We start from the raw sequence: 24438 nt of genomic DNA, 5'->3' as shown, positions 1-24438 counted from the left end.
GTAGCCCCTCGCCTTCTCCAGCTGGTGGAGCACTTTCTTTGCTGGGTAGAGAGGGTGCAGGGCTGTCAAGTGTTAATTATCCCAGGGCTGACGTAGAGGGATGAATCATTTTACATTTTGTTTTTATTAATATTGTTTTTTGTTGTACACCACCCAGACACACAGGTTTGGGGCAGTATATTAATATGTTAAACAAACAAACAATAAATAAAGTGCGGTGTGGCCAGTGGAACATAGGAAGCTGCCATATACTGAGTCAGACCATTGGTCTATCTTGCTCAGTATTGTCTACACAGACTGTCCATAGCTTCTCCAAGGTTGCAGGCAGGAATCTCTCTCAGCCCTGTCTTGGAGATGCCAGGGAGGGAACTTGGAACCTAGATGCTCTTCCCAGAGCAGCTCCATCCCCTAAGGGAATATCTTACAGTGCTCACACATCAAGTCTCCCATTCAAATGCAACCAGGGTGGACCCTGCTTAGCTAATTGGACAAGCCACACTTGCCACCTGGTCTTGTGGTAGCAATTGTGGTAGCTAGGCAGTGCGCCTAGCCTCAGCGGTGGCGGGCTGGGAAGTGTGCGTGGGAGGGGCAATGGGGTGACGTGCGTCCAGGGACATTTGTGTCCCATTCCCTACATGCCTATTTATGAAGCTCCAGCCAGCCCATACTATATATATGAACATTTCTATACAGCAAGATAATAATGGTTCAGAAATAGGTCCCCATCCCAGTACACAGCAGCTTTACCTGATTGGAAGGCGTGGTTTGATGTTAACAGGTGCTGGTGCAGGAATATCATTTGGAAACATGTCAATCCACATGTGGAGAGAGCCCTGGGGAAATGAAGAACAAGCAAACACTTTCTGAAATTCACCAGAAGCTGAGGGCCAAATGAGATATGACATTAATCAAACAGTTAGTCCTCCATGTGGGAACTCCAAATCGCATCCAGGTTAGGACTCTGAGGAGGAGGACTTTAATCCATTGCCCCTGCCATGGTCCCAGTCTGGATTGGGGCCTCCTGGGTGCTCCTTCAGTGCCAATCAGCTATACAAACTGCACAAGGGCTGACTCTAACATTATAACTACCATAAGGATGCTGCTGGAAACACTACAATGTGGCAAAGGCTCCATGCAATGCCTGTAATATGCAATAGTCACTCATTATGTAGATCACTCCATTGCATGAGAAGTTCCTACAACACAATGTGAACGAACAATCCATTTCACAAGTTGCAATGGCCACATAGAAACATCACTACATTGTGAAAGTATTTCCTCCACATGGTGGCCATACCATAAGAGTTAGCCCATAGGTGAGTGACCCCAGCGTATTAGGACAGTAGAAGGATCTAGTCTTGTCTCCAAGTATTTCCTCTGCCACTCTTCCCTATTCCTTCCTATTTCTTTGGGGTGTAATTTAGCACCAACAAAAGGAAGTACTTCTTCACACAGCACATAATTAATCTATGGAATTCTCTGCCATGAGATTTGGTGATGGTCACTAGCTTGGATGGCTTTAAAAGAGGCTTAGACAAATTCATGGAGGACAGGTCTATCACTGGCTACTAGTCTGGTGGCTATCGGCCACCTCCAGCCTTGGAGGCAAAATGCCTCTAAATATCAGTTGCAGGGGAGCAACAGCAGGAGAGAGGGCTTCTCAGAGGCATCTGGTGGACCATTGAGAGAAACAGGATGCTGGACTAGATAGGACTTTGGCCTGATCCAGCAGGACTGTTCTTATGTAATTATTTTGTCCACTACACTGGATATAGTGTGTATGTGTGCGCGTGTGTTTGGTGATGGCTCTTGATAGTGCAGGAGCATCAAGCCATGCTGCTGTGCTGCGGTTGTCTTACAGCAATCGTTCTTGTACTTTATCCTCCACACATTTTTCAGTACAGTAGCACATGGAATCCAAAGGAAAATCAATGCTTGTATAAAGATGCAAAATCAATATTCTGGCCTCACCTGCAGGAGACCAGGACTATCTGGATTGTAAAGGGATCGAACTTCCACATGTTCTGGTACTAATTTGTACCCATACTCTGGCATTTCATCCCAGTGCTGAAGAACATACAAAGCTTTATGCTCATCATAAGCAGACAAAGTCTCATCTTCATTTTCTTTCTTGTCTTTTACAAAGGCTTCTAGAATATAAAGCAGTCAGAAGGCCCTAAGAAAGTGGAACTAGTGGACTCAGTACTGTATATCGTTAAACAATGAAAACCAACACACCAATATCTAAGATTCACAAAGGTGTGATATGGACACTACCCCCTCTCATCTCCCCCTTTGACTTCATCTATCAAGTGGGTTGGGTTTGCCTTTGAAACTTTGCAACTAAAAAGGCTAGAGATGGCTTTCATGGACTCATACAAGATGACTGTTGTACTTTTCAACAAAAATGTTCTTGAAGCAGTTAAAATAGCAAAAGGAATGTGATCATGGCTCCCTATATCCAAAGAGCTCACAGTTTAAAAAGAAACACAGTGGAGACATTAGCAACAGCCACTGGGGAGGATGTTGTGTGCTGTGCTGAACAGGAACAACTTCTCTTCCCCTGCTAAATAAAAGAAACCTACTGCTTGAAAAGCCACCTAATGGCACAGCAGGGAAATGCTTGACTAACAAGCAGAAGGTTGCCAGTTCAAATCCCCACTGGTAGGTACTATATTGGGCAGCAGCAATATAGGAAAATGCTGAAAGGCATCATCTCATACTGTGCAGGAGGAGCCAATGGTAAACCCCTCCTGTATTCTACCAAAAGAAAAATCACAGGGCTCTGTGGGCACCAGGTGTCAAAATAGACTTGATGGTACACTTTACCTTTACTTTACTGCTTGAAAAGGTGCCTCCAACCAGTGGACTATCTCAAAAAGGGAGATCAGGAATCCTCGTTAGGATCCAAAGAAGTGCACATTTGCTAGTTCAATAAACCAGAATATAAAATTGTACTGGATGGACTGGATTTTAAGTGAAGAATCAAAATCCGTCTTATCAGGGAAAATGAAAGAACAGTTCAAAAGTGTGAAAGTATAGAGGTTCAAGGATTTAATAACATTTCCTTTTAGGGATATTCTAGCAATCTATCAGGAGCTGATGGAAATCCTCATGGATTTTCCTATAAGCTTATAGGAAAGAATTTAACATTACTAAATTCTACCACGGAGGAAAAATATTCCTTCTGGCAGAGAATCAAGGACTGTGGGATGCTGAGAAAAAAATGTGAGGCCAAATCTGCAGTAACATGCTTACTTCAAAACAACAGTTCTGATTCCATACCCCTAACAAAGAGAATTTTTCTGTGCTTGAGATGGAATATATATTGTAAAGGTTGTTAAGTCCCACCCCAGGACTCCGGAATGCACTCCCGGCTGAAATAAGAGCTTCCCCATCTCTGACAATTTTAAAAAAAATCTCTAAAGACACATTTATTCACCCAAGCCTTTTAACTAGACTGGTGATTTTAAATTATTTTAAGATTTTAATTTCTGTTTTAATATGTTTATGTTGCTGTAAACCTCCCAGAGACGGAAGTTTGGGGCGGTGTACAAATTAAATAAATAGATAGATATAGCTATAGATAGACAGATAAACAGATAAATAAATCCCTGAATTGCTAAACTAATAGAAAACGAATGAATTAATGAGAGTCTAGTAAACTGCAGGGAACTGATTATATGACAACCTAAGTCAGAGAACCTGATAGAAAGAGATGTTTAGTCTTAGAAACTTTCATCCAGTAGGAGCATGGATCAGTACCTTCAGGGAAAGCTTCGGGAGGGATCTTAAAAATTTTGTTGTTCACTTTCACTTCCTCCCGTCTGTATTCAGCTGAAGGAAGTGCACTCTTCTTGCACAAGCTGTCCAAAATATGTGAGGGCTTGAAAGCATCTCGCCACATGTTGTATCCCTCTCTGTAAGGAATGAACAGGTTCAGACAATACTCTTAGGTATAGACTTGGACATGAAGATAGCTTATTTTATCTTAATGCTGGCATCCTGGAGATGTTCCTTAGAGCAGAGGGCACTAACTAGTAATCCCCCCTCTGGGGACTGACCACAAGCTCTCTTGGTCAGGCTAGAGAGTAGCTACTCACCACTGAAAAGGGCAAGGCTCACTACAAATTGTAAAAAAATAAAATAATGCTGACAAGATGATCAGAGGGATTCATGGTTGCCTTGAAAACTATCTTATAGTACATACGTGTCATATTGTGAGGCTACTCCACAGTTGGCTCTGTGTTTACTGTAGAATCGATTCTCCAGATCAATCTTTGTATCTCCAATTAAGTCATCAGACCCAACCAAATCATGATCAAATATTGATATGGTGAGTTCTGATTCCATGGGAAATGATATGCTCAGCTCCAGCACTCTGAATGAGAGAGGGAAAGAATTATTATTATTAGTAGTATTGCTATTGTTGTTGTTCACCTCCTAGAGTCTTTGGATGAGGCGGTATATATAAATTTTTTTAAATGAAATAAATAAATACATATATCATTTAGCATAAGTGGCTGGGCAAGAGAACAAACATATAAATCCATGACATCCACATTGGTTAAAAGCCTTTTAACAGACCCCTCATCTTGAAGCCCTTGAGCCTGGCATTCTCTATCTCCAACTCATGTGGCGCTAAGAGGCTATCAGACCCCAGCAAAGTTCTCTTTTATTCACCTGTCATTTCCACATTCCTACTAGCCAATCGTAAGCTGAACTGTTTGGGATACCTTCAACTTCCCTCACCTCTCTCTTTTGGCTATTGCTTGGCACTTCCTTGCCTCACTATAGCATCATCCTTCTGTCCTTTGTCTCACCACTGTTCCTTAAGAGCAGATGCACCAAGATGGGAAAATGCAAATCCCTTCCTTTTGCATCCACAACAAAGGGGCTACCTTCTGAAATAAGCTACCCTATGAAACTGCCTAGGGTCAACTAGCAGTAAGGTAGGATTTGCAAGAAGCAGTGTGGAACAGATTTAAGTCCAATATAGGGTAAAATCCTTACTCTCCAAAGACTGGATTGAGCTGCTTTGGGATATATCGCTCCTTGGTGTCTATCTTTTGGTGCCCAATTGTAACCACAAGGTAGGGATCTGCCTTGCCATTGGGGTCTGCTGGAGTCAGGTTAGTTGCCTAAAATACACAACAGATGAGATTATAATGTTGACAAGGAACAAAACCATATAGAAGCCAAAGGACAGAAGCATTCCACACATACGTCCAAAACCATAGAAGTCTTCAGGCTGAAGTCTGCCATGAACAGCTACTGTTGCAGAAGAGTCACTGATATGATTGACACACTCATTGCAATTGGGGAAAAGAAAGTATAGAATTATAGAACTAAAAGGGTGCAAAAGGCTAATTACAATGCCACAAGATAAGACCATCCACAGATTAGCTGTTCCTGCCCCTCAACAAATTAATGTGCATCAACTAGAACAGTGTGCCACAAACGGGGAGCAGAACTAACAATGTACCCCACAATTAGATGGCTGCAGAGTCACCAGCTTCAGACAACTCCAGCGAGCAAGCCAAGGCACGCACTGCAGGGCAGGGCCTTTTTAGGAATCCGGGGCCTCTGAGACGTTCATTTGAGCCATCCCCCCACAACTTTCTTCTCTCTGGCTGACATACTGTGCAATGTAATGCATGCAGGAACTTAATATTTGCGCAGGTGCGCAAATGGAATTGCCCAACAATGTGGCTGTTCTATATCATGGCTGCACTGTCGCACAACTCCATTTGCAAAGCTGCACAAGAGCACTGTTTTGCACTTGCACAACAGTGCCCTTGTGCAGCTTTGCAAACATTACTTTCCAACATGTGCGTAATATTGCGTAGTATATCAACCACTTCATCCAGTGTTAAGGTAATAACCCAAAGTTCTGAAATAACTCTTGATCCTAAGGTTATATTTCAATGGATTCGTTTTATTGCCTTGAATGAAAAGGATCGATCTTGTCATTTCAAATACAGAACCATACTTAAGATGGCCCCTCTTCCATGTATGGGGCATGGTGCAATTGCCCCCTGCTCTTCCTAAAAAAGTCTCTGGTAGTAGCAGCTGGTGAGCACCATTCTGTGGGTTGGGGGGGGGGCGATGGTGAGGGCAGGGTAGTACAACTTTAAACAGTGGCAAACTTACCTGACACTGACATTCAGTATGCTCTATGGAGCCATGTCGCTCACCCCAACATCCTGTGGGGAAACTGCCCACCCCCACTGCCCAGTTGGCCTCTTCACATGTGCAGCAAGCCTTTCCTCCTGGCACAATTTGCTGTGCTAACTCCTCAAATGGCCTCTGCACATGTACAGAGACAAATGGAGCAACGGGATGGGCCAGCCCCTGCATGGGATGCTGGAGCACAGCCCTGTAAAGCATACCTGGAATCAGCGGCGGGTAGTTCACCACTGTTTAAAGTTGTATTCTGTCGCCCTCACTGCCCCGCCTCCCGCACGTCGTGTTCACTGGCTGCTACTGGACTGTGGGGCAGGCAAAATGCTGCTTTGGAGCATTCTACGGTAGAAAAGCATCCTATACATAAATATATATATATTTAATTAAAGCAAAACCCCTTTGGTTTACAGGGGTAGTTATGGGTGTGGCAGCTCCAACTGATCTTCAGAAAGTGAAGAAATTTGATGGCCCGTGTTGTTTATGCCATGGGGACATTAGACCTGAAATCTAGTCTGAGATATTGTAATACCATATAAAATCACAACCACAGAAACATAATTAGGCTAGGTCCTCCACTCATTCTTGTTTTTTTACTAATTGTGCTGATTGTAGTTGTCTGAGGGTTGTGATATTTGTGGGAATTCATGTGACCATGAATTCAATATAAAGTGATTTCAGCAAAGTTTTCATGACTCATGGATATCACTAAGAAATGCTTACCTTAACAATGTAAATTCGGACAAGGACCTTGATAGGTCTGTTTCTGGGGATGCCTTGGGAAATCTTGTGTTCTGCATCAGCCTCTTCAGCACGATAAATATAGAATGAACCCTGCAATAGAGGGAATATACATAAATGTTGTATGTTTTTTCCTACCCTGCAGTCTCCAAACAGATGTATATCTGTTGGTCTGCCAACTGCGCCCTTTCTTGGAAGTGAGTGAGCTTAAGACAGTGGTGCGATGCAGGGGCGTATCTAGGGTGGGGCAGGCAGGGCACGTGCCCCAGGAGCCACTTGAAGGGGGGCGCCATTTTTTAAAATTAAAATATATATTAAAAATGGCCACCAAAACCAAAATGGCCACTGTGCATGCTCAAATGGCCTCTGTGAGGCCCTAGGCCATGCCAGTTCTCGCAGAGGCCATTTGAGCATGCATGGAAGCCATTTTGTTTTCAGTGGCCTCTCTGTGTGTGTGTGTGTGTGTGTGTGTGTGTGTGTGTGTGTATATATATATATATATATATATATATATATATATATATATATATAAATGGCCACCATACATGCTCAAATGGTCCCCACAAGGTCCTAGAGGCCAGTGAGGGGAAGGGGAACCTTTGCAGACCACCCCCCACAGCCTTTAGGAAGCCCCCTGAAGGGGCTACAGGTAAAAAAGATTTTTTTAAAAAAAAATTTGATATAATATTAGTCACTGTACACATATTCAGACTGGCACTATGTACAGAGAATCAGGGCTTGTGAATACTGAGCTGAAGCTTATGAGCTAGGATTGTATTCATTTGCTCCTACTTTGCTTCTTGTGATAAGTGAGTTAAATGTGATGTCGTAATAATATGGCTATTAATGGTGAGTTTGTCTTTGAATCAGTGTGAAATCCTTAGTATTAAGGCCCACTGGGAGTTTCTTGCTCTCTTTCTCTCATTTGAACTGTCTTTAATACTCAAATATATTCCAAGCAGTGACACAGTTTACTCTGCATATCCTTTAATTATTTTCAGAGTATCTGAGAAAAGTCAAATTCTCCATTTATTTTTAAAACTTATGTAATAGTGATGCTACAATGCATAGTAGAGAATTAGACAGGCACTTCTGTTTAGTTTCCCAAGTACACCTCCACATAGCATTTGGGTATTTCATGAGCCCCAGCATACTGAAATTTGTAGTTTTCCAGCATTTTATGGTCTGGCTATGTCCACTGCTAAATAGTTTTTGAAATATTAAAAGATTAACTATCTTGACTTGTATTTTTGAGCCGATATTATGGTAAAATTAACTGAAAGATGGGTGTCAGATGTTTGGATAGGGGGTGCAATTTCAGTGCTTGCCCTAGGCGCTATTTTCCCTAGATACGCCTCTGTGTGCATGCTGGTAATCTCCAGGCTTGACTACTGCAATACTCTCTGTGTGGAGCTGCCTTTGTAGGTAGTCTGGAAACTGCAATTGGTGCAGAATGCTGCTGCCAGATTGGTCTCCAGGTCATCCTGAAGAGACCATATTATTCTGGTTTTAAAAGAACTACACTGGCTCCCAATAAGTTTCCGGGCAAAATACAAAGTGCTGGTTATTACCTATAAAGCCCTTAACAGCTTGGACCCAGAGTATTTAAGATAATGCCTTCTTCATTATGAACCCCTCCGCCTATTAAGATCTTCAGGGGAGGTTTGTCTGAGGGTGCCACTGGCTCGTCTAGTGATGACTCATAGGTGAGCCTTCTCTGTAGGTGCCCCAGAGCTGTGGAATGCACTTCCTGCTGAGATTTGAGCTGCTCCATCCCTGATGACCTTTAGGGAACAACTGAAGACACATTTCTTCAGCCAAGCTTTTTAGCTATTTAGTGGTTTTTAGCTATTTTAATTTGAACTTTTATGTTTTAAATTTTTTTTTAATTTGTTTTGTTTTAATGTTGTAAACCACCTAGAGACTTTGATTAGCAGGCGATATACAAATATGCTAATTAAATAATAATAATAAACCTAAACTCTTATTTTCAGTTGTACTGACAAAATTTCCTGCAATGGTCAATTAAAACATCTGAAAAACAGCACTAGTAGGGATCTCACCCAAACTAAACGTAATATCCAAAATGCAACTTGGAAAGGCACAGTAGTCATTTGGAAATTAAATATTTAGACAATTTACTGTGAAACAAAACCACTCACTTTTGTCCTGTATAATAAGTGGTAGGGCTGCATAGTCACTGCACCAGCACTTCATTAGTTTGGTGTCAGCCAGCAAGTCCAGAAAGCCATTTAATACAAATTAGTTAACTTTTAAAACACTTTAGCTACCTTTTCTTCACACAATCTGGAATAAAATTCATTAAAGCGTGGAGTTTTCCTACTTGTTCGTTTTAGGGAGCATGGTCTCAGACCTATATAAACCTCTGCTTTTATTCTTTATTGATATATTTAGAGTATTATACCTCATGGTAAAAAAGCAAGAGACTAGACAAGTTTGGACAATACCACCTAATGACATGACATGATGAGGTGCATGTATACACATCTCTCCACCTCACCGGGCACCCCACCCCACCACTGCATAATCTTTGGAGGGGCAGAACATCCAAACCACCTCTCATTTCATGATCTAAAGACTCTGGCATGCACATGCACTTTATCACATGACTGGGCTGGTAGTCGGGCAGTATCATCCAAACTGTCTCATTATGTAAGATTGATTCTTCAAGTGCAAGAATCTGTCTTACATAATGAGCCAGTTTGGATTTGTATTGTACTGGCAGTAAATATGATTCAAATTACTCATTACCTTGTATTTCCCCACAAAATTATCTTCTTCATTTCCATCTTCATCCTCATTTGCTTTCCCACGATGAAGTGGAAAAATACATAGCCAGTCTTCAAAATTGTCAAACTCATTTTCCAGTTCTGAACTGTAAATCTGAAATAAAAGGCACACTAATTTTAGAGCTCATTTGCCATAACAGCTACTAATTCTAACTACTGCGCATAAAAGTTAGTGCAACCACAAGACTATTCCCCCTAAATATATTTTTATTATTTACTCTGTTTCCTTATTCTGTTATGTGGAATAATCATCAAAACCCATATGTCAAGTTCCAGCAAAGAGGCTCAGGTAGTAATTCTACTTCAGACCCACAAAAGAGACAGGAGTTGTTACAAAATTTTAATTAATGAAGAACAGTAAACAGATGTTTTAACTTACTAACCCAAAATCCCTAGAACATAGGTAAAATGTTCTTTTCACTGCTCCTTCATCAACATTTTGTGGTTCACATCAGGATCAAAACACAAAGCAATTGATGGATAATGCCCAAATTAATCTGCTTGAGTTAGATAATTAGAAATCAATTTGCATAATATGCAAAATAGGTTCTCTAGGTTGAGGGAAATGGAATGTGGAAACCCTAGCTCTATTGAAATCAACAGGCCTTGTCTAAGTGTAACTTAGAACAAGATTCCACTTGTTAAGACTTACCTTCAATGTGGCTATAAGTTTTCTTTTGGGACGAACTTCAACTTCAACTATTGGCTCATCTTCTACTTCCACATCAAGAGAAGCAACATTTAAGTTTCCCCCATCTACATAAAATATTGGGAGATTAAAAGGATATTCTGCCCAGCTTACAAAGGTATCCACTCTTTTAATTATAATGGCATTATTATGTGAGCACAAACAAAAATAAAAGAGTAAGAATTTGGCTAGCAGAGCAGCTAGAAGTTGAGAGAGACTGTGAATCAAGAATGGCCTGTACCTGTTCAGTCTGTACACAAGTTCTCTCTGAGAAAGGCATCACTGGTGTCTCTCTGCAGAGGAAACTGACCCTGAAAAGGCTGCCAGAACTTTCTACTCTTCAATGATAATTTATTCATAAAAGATCTAGAAGTTGGGGTAAGCAGCGAGGTGGCCATATTTGCAGATGACACCTAATTATTTATGGTAGTGAAATCCACAACAGATTGTGAGGTGCTCCAAAAGTATCTCTCCAAACTGGGGGAGTGGGCGACAAAATGACAAATGTGGTTCATTGTTGGCAAGTGTTAAGTGATGTATATTGGGGCAAAAAAACCCAACTTCACATATATGCTGATTGGAACTGAGCTGTTGGTGACTGACCAGGAGAAGAATCTTGGGGTCATGGGAGACAGCTCATTGAAAGTGTTGACTCAATGTGCGGCAGCTGTGAAAAAGGCCAATTCCATGCTAGGGATCATTAGGAAGGGGATTGAAAATAAAATTGCCAATATTACAATGCCATTATACAAAACTATGGTGTGGCCACCCTTGGAGTACTGTCTACAATTCTGGACATCATGCCTTAAGGACACTGTAGAACTGGAAAAGGCACAGAAGAGGGCAACCAAGATGATCAAGGGCCTAGAGCACCTTTCTTATCACCTGTTATCACCTGCGAATAATACCCTTTTGTTATCGACATAGAGCAGTCTGTGCAAAATAATAAGTGGACATACATCTGACATTAAAAATGGCAATATTAAGAAACCAGTGAAAGAACATTACAGTCTCCCAGGTAACTGCTGCTGACCTAATCATCAAACTTCAACAAAGGAACTTCATAAGGAGATTCCAGTGTGACACTGCTAAATTAGACTATCAAGAGGTTTGATTCTGTCCTTTCACACCTGAAACAATGGGTGTCTGGTCACATTACAAGATTCATTAACTTAGGAAAAGGAGGAGTATTTTGTTATAGCCAATTGCAGTTATTAATTGTCCCTGTGCTTAACTTATATGCATTTAAGCTTTACATAGAATTCATAGACTGAATTCATAGACCTTTTGAATATCATGGTCATTTGGTGCGTATATTTATGTTTTTGTTCTTTATCTTGCATATATCTTTATCGTGCTTATCTTTATCGTGTGTATATTTATGTTTTTGTTCTTTATGGAGAGGATTGCTGGTCTTGTGGTAGCAAGCATGACTTGTCCCCATAGCTAAGCAGGGTCTGCCCTGGTTGCATCTGAATGGGAGACTTGATGTGTGAGCACTGCAAGATATTCCCCTCAGGGGATGAAGCCGCTCTGGGAAGAGCATCTAGGTTCCAAGTTCCCTCTCTGGCTTCTGCAAGATAGGGCTGAGAGAGATTCCTGCCTGCAACCTTGGAGAAGCCACTGCCAGTCTGTGAAGACAATACTGAGCTAGATAGACCAATGGTCTGACTCAGTATATGACAGTTTCCTATGTTCCTTATGAGGCAAGGCTACAAAACTTGGGGCTTTTTAGTTTAGAAAAAAAAGACTGTGGGAAGACATGATAGAGGTCTATAAAAATCATGCATGGTGTGGAGAAAGCTGATAGAGAGAATTCTTTCTCCCTCTCGCATAACACTAAAACCAGGGGTCATCCCATTAAACTGATTGCCAGGAAATCTAGGACCAACAAACAGAAGTACTTTTTCACACAACACACAATCAACTTTCCAATCAAGATTCCACAAGAATTCTCTGCCACAAGATGTGGTGACTGTCAACAACCTGGATGGCTTTATGAGAAGTTTGGATATATTCATGGAGGAGAGTTCTATAAATAGCTATAGGCCACCTCCAGGCTCAGAGGCAGGATGCCTCTGAATACCAGTTGCGAGGGAGTAACAGCAGGAGAGAGGGCATGGCCTCAGCTCTTGCCTGTGGGCTTCCCAGCAGCACCTGCTGGGCCACTGTGTGAAACAGGATGCGGGACTAGATGGGCCTTAAGGACAAGAAGCACAAACAGGAAAAAAACACAGCTCTGAGTTAGGCACGTTCTTTGATATAGACATATTATTCTTCTAGTAATTTCTACAGCATGAAGAACTCACCTGGATCATTAGGATCATCCTCCTCATCCTCACTATTGGGCTGTAAAACAGAATGGCATCATTAGGAGACTATAACAGGTGACTATCAGCCTCTACTTGATCCTAAAATATATTCTGTTATCAGCATCTACTGCTTTTTGCATACAAAATTTAAAAAAATCTGCACTTGGAACATGGATTATTTAAATAAAATAAACTGGAACATTTAGAGATACCTGTATTCTTTTTCTTCCTCAAGTTTTCAATTATTTTGTATTTGCTGTCTATATTAGATTGTAAGCCTATTTGAGCAGATCATTTTCTAATGTGTTCTGTCCAACAGCTACTTTTTTAGACTTTCAGCAAAAAATAAATGTTGCTGTTATTCTGCAAAAGTACTGTTTCCACACTTCTTGATAACACACTTGAAATACCTTGCAAAATAATATTTTGTTTTAAGCAGGGAATGGACAATCGCTATGGAGTAGAAGCCTAACAAAAATCTGCAGAAGGACAAATACGGAATTGTATATGGTCATTTGGAATTGCAAAACAGAGTGAAATTAAGGGAAAAAATTAAGATAATGAAATAAATGGATGTTAAATTAACAAAGTGTTAATTAAAAGCCTGAAATAAGAGTGTTAATTGCCACTAACACAGTGGTAAGATCCTCTGCATTTTACTCCCAGGTTAATGTGCATTGTAAATTAAATCAGTATGTTTCCTGACAAGTGGATAGCCCCACAAATGAATTACCACAGAGATCCAGAGATAAATACATCTTTAAGCACACTGTATCAAAACAAATAACTAAGCAGCTGGCAAAGTTATTCATTAAAAGTAGCCAGTCATTGTGGATAGAGAAGAGAGAACTTCTTGAAGCATAAAACAAAACAAGAATTAACCAGTAGGAAAACAATGCAGAAGATTCAACAAGCAGAAGAGAATGCAATTGCCATACCTTTTATTTCTACCTCCCTCACAAGTGAATGGTATTGAGATGGTCTGGCTCAAGCAAAAGGAAGGCTACTTTCTTGAGTAAGTAACATTCTTTAAAGGATTATCCCTTGTTCTAAAACATCTCAGATTCATGCATCAAACTGGATATCTCCACTGCAAAACTCTGTAAGGTATGACAGGTTCTTATTCTTATTTTAGTGAGGAAATCTACTTTCCTCTGTCTCTCCAGTTCACATGGAGATATTGTGTACATGTTGCTGGATATGGTTATTTTGGTCTTGCTGCTCTTTGGGGTTCTCTTTGTAGCCATTTGCTCACATCCTAGCCCTACTGAAACATAGTCCGGTGAGGTATATTGCAATTTAAATAGCAGTGTATTACCTGGTTATTTAATTCCTTTAATGATTCATAGTACTTAGACCACCAATCTAGTTCTTCCTTCTCAGGCTTTTCCTCCTCAAATTCTTCCTCTTTCTTCATGAGATTATCAATAGGTATTTTCTTCAGAGGTGCCTAGGAATAAAAGGCAAAGAAAGTCAAAGGCATGCATGAATTTAAGGCATGCATCAAAGGCATGCATGGATTTAAGAAGAGCCCTGCTGGATTGGACCAAGAGGACCACTTATTCCAGCATCCTGTTTGCAACAATGGCTAGCCAGATGTTTTACATGGGTTACCTAGATAGTTGCTTTACATCAAGTCAGACTGTTGGTCCATTTTGCTCACTATTGTCTACATTGACTGGCAGCAGCTCCCCAGGGTTTCAGATATGTATTTCCCGACCTTATGTGGAGATGCTAGGGATTGCACCTGTATGCAAAGCAGATGCTCTTCTACTGTACCATGACCCTCCCCTTTCTGGTCTGAGATTTTACAGAAAGACATGAAGGCAACAGCCTTCACCCATGGCTTGTTGTGCTCTAGCAACAGGTCTATGCCTCTGAACACAAAGGTTTCATCTAGCAACAAAACTGAGGACTGAGAGACCTCTCTTTCATGAATGTGTCTACTCCCCTTCTAAAGCTGTCTAAAGGTCCAATTACACATGATATTAAATACGTCAAAGTGTAGTTACTAGCCTAAGATTCATCTTGAACTGCAGCTGTGTGGGGCCACTGACACATTTAATGGCACATGCAGTTTGTCCTATGTTCGTGTCCATCACAACATTTGGTTGCAATGGTAGGCATGTGCATGAAATGGATTTTGCATTTTGATTCAAGCTCGAAACAAAACACAAAATGCTCAAAAGGTTTTTTAAACAAAATTTTAACCTTTCCCCCAAACCCCCATAGGATCCTAGGGAAATAGGAATTTTTAACCATAGGGAAAATTTAAAAAATAATTAAAAATCATCCACTTGCCAATTTCTTTTGTGGGTTGGGTGGTAGGTAGTAGCCATCATGCCCCACACAACCAACTTTGGTGTCCCTAGGAGCTACCTATGGGGAACAATGGGACGTTTTGAGTTCCCCATTCTTTTCTATGGCCAGAAGAGTTTTGAACAAAATGGACAGTTCATTTTGCAACCCTGTCTTGAAAAACACTGCAAGCACACAGTAAAAGGGAATCTGTCTCTCCCAACACAGAACACACATTTCAAACACAGTCCAAAAATGGCCAAAAAAGAATCACTGACCCAGAATTCATTGCCAGCCGAAGTGCCTGCACTACAGCAACATCATTGGCACAAGTTGCTCTCTTACATGCAATTATGACTCCTATATTACTTCCTAGCATTGGAACAGCTGGCACAGCAACAGCAGCCTTACTTAGCAATGGGTATAGCCATAAACTCAACTAGAGCAACTTCAGTCACATTTTGACTAAGAACACCTTGCTATGCAGATTGCAGAGCAGAGCAGACCAGTGAATGAAGCACAAGTTAGTCTCAAGGCCACACATGGAGCTCATCACAGCAATCATCAAGAAATATTACTGTTACACACACACACACACACACACACACACACACACACAGTGTCCATTTATCTCCACAACACTATCTCACAAACAGATCAAACCACAACTCAAGAAAGGCAGCCAGGAACCCAAGTGCAGCCTTTGTCAATCTGAGATCCAGCAAAACCAGATAGTTAAAGCAACAATAGCATAACATATTATACTTAGTGCTGAGAAAAGAACAAAAACCACAACATCAAACCTTCCTTCTTCATGTCCTGATGTATCCTCTTCTTCAAGAGAGACAGAATATAAGGGTTCTCTCTGCCTCCCAGTCCCTTTGAATACATTTTGAATTTGAAATCCCCCACTAAAGTGTTCCCCCTCCCTCCCCCCAGCCAATGGGGGCAGAGTTGCCAATGACAACACTTAATTTGGATGAAAACAAGCTAAACAAGAAACAAGGAGATCACAAGCCAATCGGAAAGCAGTGCAGGAAAACCAATCAGCAAGGGAAAAACAGGACTCCAAAATGGTGCTCAAGGCATTCAAAACGTTCTGACCATTCTTTTTCAAGCTTGAAACAGGCCCTTTATCTAAAGGGTGTTCTCTTTCAAGTTTGAAACACTCAAAACGGGACGTTTCAAGTAATAGCCCCAATCCCTACCTACAGAGGCATATCTAGGGAAAATAGTGCCTAGGGCAAGCACTGAAATTGCGCCTCCTGTCCAAACATCTGACACACATCTTTCAGATAACTTTACCATAATATCAGCTCAAAAATACAAGTCAAGCTCATTAATCATTTAATATTTCAAAAACTATTTAGCAGTGGACGTAGCCAGACCAAAAAAATGCTGGAAAACTACAAATTTCAGTATGCTGGGGCTCATGAAATACCCAAATACTATGTGGAGGTGTACTTAGAAAACTAAACAGAAGTGCCTGTCTAATTCTGTACTATGCATTGTAGTATCACTATTACATAAGTTTTAAAAATAAATGGAGAATTTGGCTTTTCCCAGATACTCTGAAAATAATTAAAGGATATGCAGAGTAAAATGTGTCACTACTTGGAATATAGTCTAGTATTTCAGAAAGACAGTTAAAATGAGAGAAAGAGAGCAAGAAACTCCCAGTGGGCCTTAATACTAAGGATTTCACACTGATTCAAAGACAAACTCACCATTAATAGCCATATTATTAAGACATCACATTTAACTCACTTATCACAAGAAGCAAAGTAAGAGCAAATGAATACAATCCTAGCTCATAAGCTTCAGCTCAGTATTCACAAGCCCATTTTCTCTGTACGTAGTGCCAAACTGAATATGTGTACAGTGACATATTATATTAAATTTAAAAATTATTTTTTTATCTGTAGCCCCTTCGGTGGGTTTCCTAAAGGCCATGTGGGGGTCTACAAAGGTTCCCCCTCCCCCTTCTGGCCTCTAGGGCCTCACAGGGAACATTTGAATGTATGCGGTGGCCATTTTTTTTAACCTAACCGGCCACCGCACATGCTCAAATGGCCTCTGTGAGGCCTGGCATTGCCTAAGGCCTCACAGAGGCCATTTGAGCATGTGTGGTGGGCATTTTGGTTTTGACAGCCATTTTAAATGTTTTTAATTTTTAAAAATGGCGCCCCCCTTCAAGTAGCGCCCGGGACACGTGCCCTGCCTGCCTCACCCTAGATACACCCCTGCCTACCACCATAAAGTATTTTAAGATTTCTGGGTGATTCAGCTTTGTGGAAATGCAATTTCTGCAACACAGATCTAGAATCAGCATTTCATAACAGGAACATTTCTCTTCTAATAGTAATATCAGTGAAAATTTGGGTCTGCATTACACTCACCTTTACAAGCCTAAGGGGATTTGCTTTGCTACCTAAATCACCAGCAACTGCACCAATATTTATCACAGTTTGTCCAGCAGCTGCACCAATGTTTATCACAGTCTGCCCAGCAGCTGCACCAAGGTTCATCACTGTTTTGGAGATGTTAGGCCGAGCTGAGGCTTTCCGTGCTGAAAGAAAATGGTATAAATCATGCATTTAATATGAACTACCTGACCTGGCGCAGAGTATCTGTGCCCCAGTTCTCCCTGTCTCTCCCAATCTTCATTTCATTCCCCCCCCTCCAGTCCCAGTTTGTTCTCCCTTGGCAGCTGGCCAGCCTGGCCACCACTTCTCTTCCCTGCCCAGCAGCTGGTGGCCAGCTGGCCTGGCCGCCACTTCTCCTCCTTGCCCGGCGGCCAGCTGGCCTGGCCACCGCTTCTCCTACCTGCCCAGCAGTCGGCCTGGCCACTGCTTCCTCTCCCTGCCTGCTCGGCCATTCTCCTGGCCAGCAGTTTCTTTCCGCCCATCCCCATCGCTATTCAGCAGCAGCTCGCGAACTCTCGCGAGAGCTGCCACACATGGGATTAGCGATGGGCACGCCTTAGAGAAATATATATAAAGAAGATATGATCCTGTCAGTTGTTTCAAACAATTATGTCACCCACACAACTCCCTTTAATTATCTAAGAGACATTGAATTTAGATTTACCACTTGTGTGATTTGTCCCCAAATTCCCTCTAAGAAGGTTGATGAACATATGAAGCTGCTAGTATGGAATCAGAGCATTGGTCCACCTACACTAACTGAAAGTGGCTCGCCAGGATTTCAGACAGGGTCTTTCCCAGCTCTACTTGAATATGTCAGGAATTTAACTTGGAATCATCTGCATGTAATGCAGGCACTCTGCCCCTGACAACAGCCCCTCTTCTTTTGTGTTCACAGCATGCTATCTAAATACAAAGAATATTATCCTCCAGGCTCTGAGGAAGAACCAAAAAATCAGGAAATATCAAAGGCCAGGTTGCTTGTACAGCCTTCCTACCTCAAGTCTGTGTGTTCTTTCAGAGCATGCTTGCCTAGAAAGGCATAGCTTTCATTGACCTTCTTGACACAGTGGTGCCAAGAGGTTGGATATAGCTAATGGCAATGTCATCACTGTAATCCAGTCTTAGATGTGGGGCCAAATCCTACAAATTTTAAATTCCAACCCAGAATGCCAGACTTTGCACTATCCCACTTGATAGAAAGATGCCTTAAAATATTTCAGATTTTAAAGACTCACCCTTGGATGGGCTAGCTGTCTCCTCCTCAAACTCATCTACCTCTTTAGGAGCAAATTTCATAATATGGGAAACTATGTGCGTTCCCACCATAACGCTGCGTCCAAAGGCTCTCTTTTCCACCACGAAGATGCTGAGGGGTGGATGTAAATACACTTGTTCAGGAAGCTCCTGTGTAAAGCACAATCAAATGTCACAACAAAGATCAAAGAGAAGCTTGCTAACACCCTGAAGACAGACTGCTTCATCATGGGATGATCCACAAGTACATAGCAGAAGCCCATAGTTCTGTTCTAGACTTTGATCTATAGATTACCTGCCATCTCAGTCCTTCAGCAACGTGCAGTTTTCTCCCCACCCCCACCCAACAACTGGGCAAAGAGGTACCCTTTAAAATAGTGAATCTCTTATAGCAACTATCCCTAGTCAATCCCAGCACAGCATCCCTCCCCTCCAGAGGCTGTTGCTAATGTCTATCTTATATTTATTTTTAGACTGTGAGCCTTTTGAGGACAGGCCACCATTTTCGTACTCTTCTTTATCTATGTAAACCACTTTGAGAACTTTGTTGAAAAGTGATATATAAACAGTAATAGTAATGCAGATTGTTACAAATAGCTCTGCTCAGCCTTGTCATTCAGTTATTTGTCTTGAAAATAAATCCTATGGAACTTCAAGGTTCCTCAATGAAGGGGAACATTATTTAACAGAAATGTATACAGTGTAAAGGCCAAATAAGATAATTACTAAAATTACTGCTAACCAACCCATTTTTGTCTTATTCTATTCTGCTAAGCAAGTAGAGGAAGGTTATTATTATCTTTTAAAATAATATTTCTATTCCTTTGCTCTGCTGTATCTTGTTTTGATGATTTTTTAAAGTGTTGTTGAGGGGGGAAAAGAAACATTATTAATAAAAACATGAGTTTATATATCTATTTCTAGCCTAACTTGCAGGGGGGGAGGGGGTGACTCTCAGTGGTGTACAAGACTAATAAAATCAATAAAAACAGTAAATAAACAATATCAATAACTTCACCCAACAGATGGAATCTGTCCCCCAGTTCCTACCCACCACATTGACAAATTTGACAAGTTCCGTGAAATTCGGGTTCTCTTTGAATGATGTAATCACTTCTGATTCCACTTTCTTCCCAGCACATTCAATGATCACTTGTGGCTGTTCAACCTCAAACAAGTTCACACGCTTCAGATCTCTCAGGCCCCAAAACAAGATCTAAGAAATAGAGGGCAAAAGAGTTGGTTCCTTTGGGCACTCAATACAAGGACCTGCATTTTCCTTCTACAAACTACTTCTACTCTTAAACTCCACAGAAACATCTACCCAATTTATGGTTGCATCCCAGATTAAAAGGTATGTAATACAATGTTCACCTACTCTTGTTCTCTGTTTGTGGTACCTGGTATTCTAAACTACTACGGTAAAGATTGATTTATAGAGTGTTAGTGTATTAATGATCCTTGCCTAGGAACAAGAATTACTTAACCAGATTATTACTTAACGAGAATAGGAATTACAGTACCTCCGAATCCCAACCTATTTTTTTCAAAGAGGTTCTTCACAACCCATTGCACTTATTGAGAGCCAGCGTGATGTAGTGGTTAGAGTGCTGGACTAGGACTGGGGAGACCCAAGTTCAAATCCCATTCAGCCATGATACTTGCCAGGTGACTCTTGGCAAGTTACTTCTCTCTCAGCCTAACCTACTTCACAGGGTTGTTGTGAGGAAAAACTTAAGTATGTAGTATATTGCTCTGGACTCCTTGGAAGAAGAGCAGGATATAAAATGTAAAATAATAATAAATTATTATTATTATTATTATTATTCATTTTTATCTTTGTCAGAATACCAAGAAAAGTAATCAACTGCTAACGTGTGATAACTGAGTGAGAAGGCATCTATTAGGTTAGTGGTGCTCTTATCTTTGGGAGGTGGGTAGTAACTGTCCCTATTCAACTGAGCATAGAACTACACCCAGTGGCTGTTTGCTGGTATATCCCAAGTATATCTTTTTTATTTTATTTTTATGTTTTACATTACAAAATCCTTTGGAACAGGGAACCATTTTCTTATTCATTTTGTTATGTAAACCACTTTTGATTTTTGGTTGAAAAGCAACATATACATATTTCCAAAAATTAAAATGGGGGACATTAAAAAGTGCAAGGAATTTCAGTGCACAGATTAATCTAGTCCTACCTATATTTTTAATCTGCTGCAAGGATGGAAACATGCTTCAAAGATACAATCAGAAGCCAAGATGAAGATTTTGCTCTCGATTGTACAACCATTTGCCATGAATTCTGCACAAGGAAGCTGATGTGAATGCCAAAAACTAAGATAGGATTTCCTCAACATCAGCCTGCTTGAAATAAGCAGGAATGGGTGAAAACATTTTACCTCTATGCGGAACTCCTTCAGGATCGGTCGGATTCCTTCAGGGATAATGAATCGTCCAGAACGGGGGTCCCCCAGGAATTCTGGATCCTTAGGATCTACATCATTAGGCACTGATGGCTACATAAGCAGAGAAGATTTGTGTTGCACAGCATTTTAGAAATCTTCTCCACAACCAAGTATAAACAACCATCCACTAATCACCTTGATAATAAATGTTTACTTTCTCAAATGAAAGGTTCCAGGTCTCATCTACCTGACATTACCCAGAAATCCTTCCCCTTAATCCCAAATGAATGAGCACTGGTTGTGATGAGGGAAGGACCCTTAGCATATTAAGAGGTCTCACTATATTTTATAACTTACAAGTTTCCAGGTTTGAATCTGGGCCTCACAAACAAATTCCAGAGCTGAATCCTGGCTCACAGGCGCAGCTTTGCCACAAGGCAAAATGAGGTAGTTGTCTCAAGCAGCAGATTTGAGGGGCATTTGGGGGTGGTGGTGAAAGAATGCATCCCTGCCCCCACACTGCATCAGACTTAGCCACACCATAATTGCCCCAGCATAATTGCTGTCAAAGCTCTGAGGCCTACTGGTGTTGCTGCCGTGTGTGTGTGTGTGTGTGTGTGTGTGTGTGTGTGTGTGTGTGTGTGTGTGTTGGTGTAGCATCCATCCAGCCAGAAACACCCTCCACATCATGTGTAGGCAGATCCTCCACTTGCTCCTACCCCCAGTAAAGTCCTCTGTCCCATGTATGGTGAACTCCCCACCTTGCTTGCTCCCTCCTCCTCCTGTTCACGTCCATCTATCACCTGTTTGAGCCAGAAGAAGCAAGGCAGGAGCAGGTTGTTCCCTCCTCCTGGTTCAGATGGGTGACAGATGGACACGAGCAGGAGGAGGAGGAGGGAGCAACCCACACCTGACTTGCTTGCTGCCTCCTACTCACATCCATCCATTGACTGGCTCAGGCAGGTGATGGATGGATGTGAGCAGGAGGCAGGCAGAGCACATCCCTTGGAGGGGGAGGTGACGGGAAAGAGGAGGAAAATGTTGCTGCCTGTCCCAGGGGCCAGGGTCAGTGGGGAGTGAGCCAGCACTGTATGCACCTCACCTCGGGCATCCGTTTACATTGGGCCAGCTGTGCTGGCTCAGTTTAGTGTTCATCATAGCTCTTCATCATAGTTCCACAAACCAGTGCTACAAAATGCTGCAGCTCTAAACTCTAAATGCTCTTCTACCAAGGGAACATGATGGAAGCAGATATACAGGTTACAATAAATATATCAATAATACATATACAGTATTTGGTGTGTCCAGCAGGGATATTCTCAAGCAAACAACCTAATCAAGCTGCCCAACATCTCCTTGTAATTATGTATAGCAACAAATCTACATACCTCTAAGTAGCCACTATAGTCTAGTTCAATCAGCTCAAAGACAGCAATTAATTCCCCAGCTGCTCGATGCCCCTTATAAATATCAAAAAACTGGAGAGCAGGTTTGTTGTATGGCTCATCTACCAGCTTCACCTGTGGAGTAACAAAGGCTCGACCAAGAAACTCTGGAGAGCCCTGTAGAGAAGAGGAAAGAACCTTTAGGTAAGTAAAGTAAAGTTGTGCCGTCGAGTCAATGTCAACTCCTGGTGACCACAGAGCCATGTGGTTTTGTTTGGTAGTATACAGGAGGGGTTTACTATTGCCATCTCCCGCACCGTATGAGATGATGCCTTTCAGCATCTTCCTATATTGCTGCTGCCCAATATAGGTGTTTCCCATAGTCTGGGAAACATACCAGCGGGGATTCAAACCAGCAACCTCTTGCTCGCTAGGCAAGTTACTTCCCCACTGTGCCACTAGGTGGCTTTAGCCTTTAGATACAAAGACATTATTTCAAGATCCCAAGTAGGCAGCCATCAGAACCACAGATCAGCATTTCACTCAGACTTCAACATACCTTACCCTCTATAGAATGCACAGCACTCCCAGCTTTCACAATCCTGCCTATGCTCTTTGAAGTCTAGGGGTGAGAGCACCTCTGAACACCCCTCACCTTGCCACAAGAAGCTCTAGGACAGACATGTCTTAACCTAAGTGAAAGTGCAACCAGATGGAAATTAGGGATCTACCAATTAAATATGACTTTTGTTTGAAACTTGCCTATTGGTTCTACCCTGGGAATATGTCCAGTATGTCCTTCATACCTACTGCACACAACCAGTCCACCCATTTACACAATTCCTTCAACCTGCAAGTGGTACCCAAAATATTTAGGAATCAGAAAGTGTGGCAAGTGTGGCTGTCACTTGTTCCTGGTACCTGTTCAGCTACTCAGAGAAAGCTGCAGCTGCACAAATTAGATAACTTTCCAACTTACAAATTTATTGTGGTCAAATATATTGACCACAGCAATAGGAGTTTCTGTCTTCAAGTCCTCTTTCTTCCCATCGATAACAAGCTGGTCATACAGAAGTAGTTCATTCCACATTGGGCTGAGAGTCTCTTCCAAGACCTGAATGTATAGAAATCAAAGTTGCTGATACTTGTTTAAAGAGCTACTTTAGGCCCAAATTATATGCAACATGCAGTCACGTGCAACTCTCCCCTGACTTTAAAAAACAAAGAAAACAAAAGCAGCCTCAGAAGGTGTTAGTATAAGGGGAGGAATGGCTGAGAGGAGAGACTACTTAATTCTTTCCCCTGTATGTTTTTCTGCTCAAAATAACCGCCCCCAGCTGATTTTTCCACCCATGAAGATACAGATATCTGTATTATTTTATCTCATGGGTGGAAAAGCATCTTAGAGGACAGTTTTGAGTGGCCGGAAGGCGTCACCCTTCCTCTTAAATTCACCACTTCATGAGTCTGTTACTGATTTTTGGCAGATGTTACACAGTCCCATCTCACATCTGACTTTGGACCTTACATTCTCATGTTTTCTCGCTTCAGCACTGGGAGCTGGTCCCAACGCCTGCGCCGAAGCAGTAGAAGCTATTAATGCTGCTGCTTCAGTGCATGGTGGAAGCCTTTTTATTATGCCAGGAGTGCCACAAAATGGGCTTTTGGAGGGTAGGAAGGAACTACTGTTGGCCCATCATAAAGTCCACTGTGCAGGTCCAAAGCCATGTGTCAGATATGAGCTATATAGCAATGGCATAGCCCTTACCATTCTTTCTGCCCTGCTGCGGGGATTTGTTTAGATTCAAGCTCTCTTAGCTCATTAGTCAGACTGTCCCAAGAATGAGACTGGCTTTAGTTTACACTATGTTGTCAAACACTTCCTTTAAAAGTAGGAGGGGTTCATAGAATATTTTGGAATATTCATTTG

At 41.6% G+C, this 24438-nt stretch overlaps 1 protein-coding gene across 1 annotated transcript in view; it reads right to left on the bottom strand.

Annotated features, from left to right (window-relative positions):
- Positions 1–24438, bottom strand: part of LOC128322437 (fer-1-like protein 4) — a 97937-nt gene that overhangs the window by 7892 nt on the left and 65607 nt on the right. Inside the window, exons 25-40 of the mRNA XM_053243648.1 lie at positions 23488–23622; positions 22512–22685; positions 21118–21234; positions 19770–19931; positions 18697–18865; positions 17432–17601; positions 14053–14184; positions 12732–12771; positions 10387–10490; positions 9697–9828; positions 6907–7017; positions 5014–5141; positions 4211–4381; positions 3766–3920; positions 1972–2150; positions 748–833 (exon numbers count right to left, since the gene is read on the bottom strand). Of these exons, the coding sequence (XP_053099623.1) occupies positions 748–833; positions 1972–2150; positions 3766–3920; positions 4211–4381; positions 5014–5141; positions 6907–7017; positions 9697–9828; positions 10387–10490; positions 12732–12771; positions 14053–14184; positions 17432–17601; positions 18697–18865; positions 19770–19931; positions 21118–21234; positions 22512–22685; positions 23488–23622 (2165 nt within the window). The remainder of the gene's footprint in view (positions 1–747; positions 834–1971; positions 2151–3765; positions 3921–4210; positions 4382–5013; positions 5142–6906; positions 7018–9696; positions 9829–10386; positions 10491–12731; positions 12772–14052; positions 14185–17431; positions 17602–18696; positions 18866–19769; positions 19932–21117; positions 21235–22511; positions 22686–23487; positions 23623–24438) is intronic.

Source organism: Hemicordylus capensis, chromosome 4 (genome assembly GCF_027244095.1).
Source record: "Hemicordylus capensis ecotype Gifberg chromosome 4, rHemCap1.1.pri, whole genome shotgun sequence".
Lineage (NCBI taxonomy): Eukaryota > Metazoa > Chordata > Lepidosauria > Squamata > Cordylidae > Hemicordylus > Hemicordylus capensis.
This window is presented reverse-complemented; position numbering and strand designations above follow the sequence as displayed.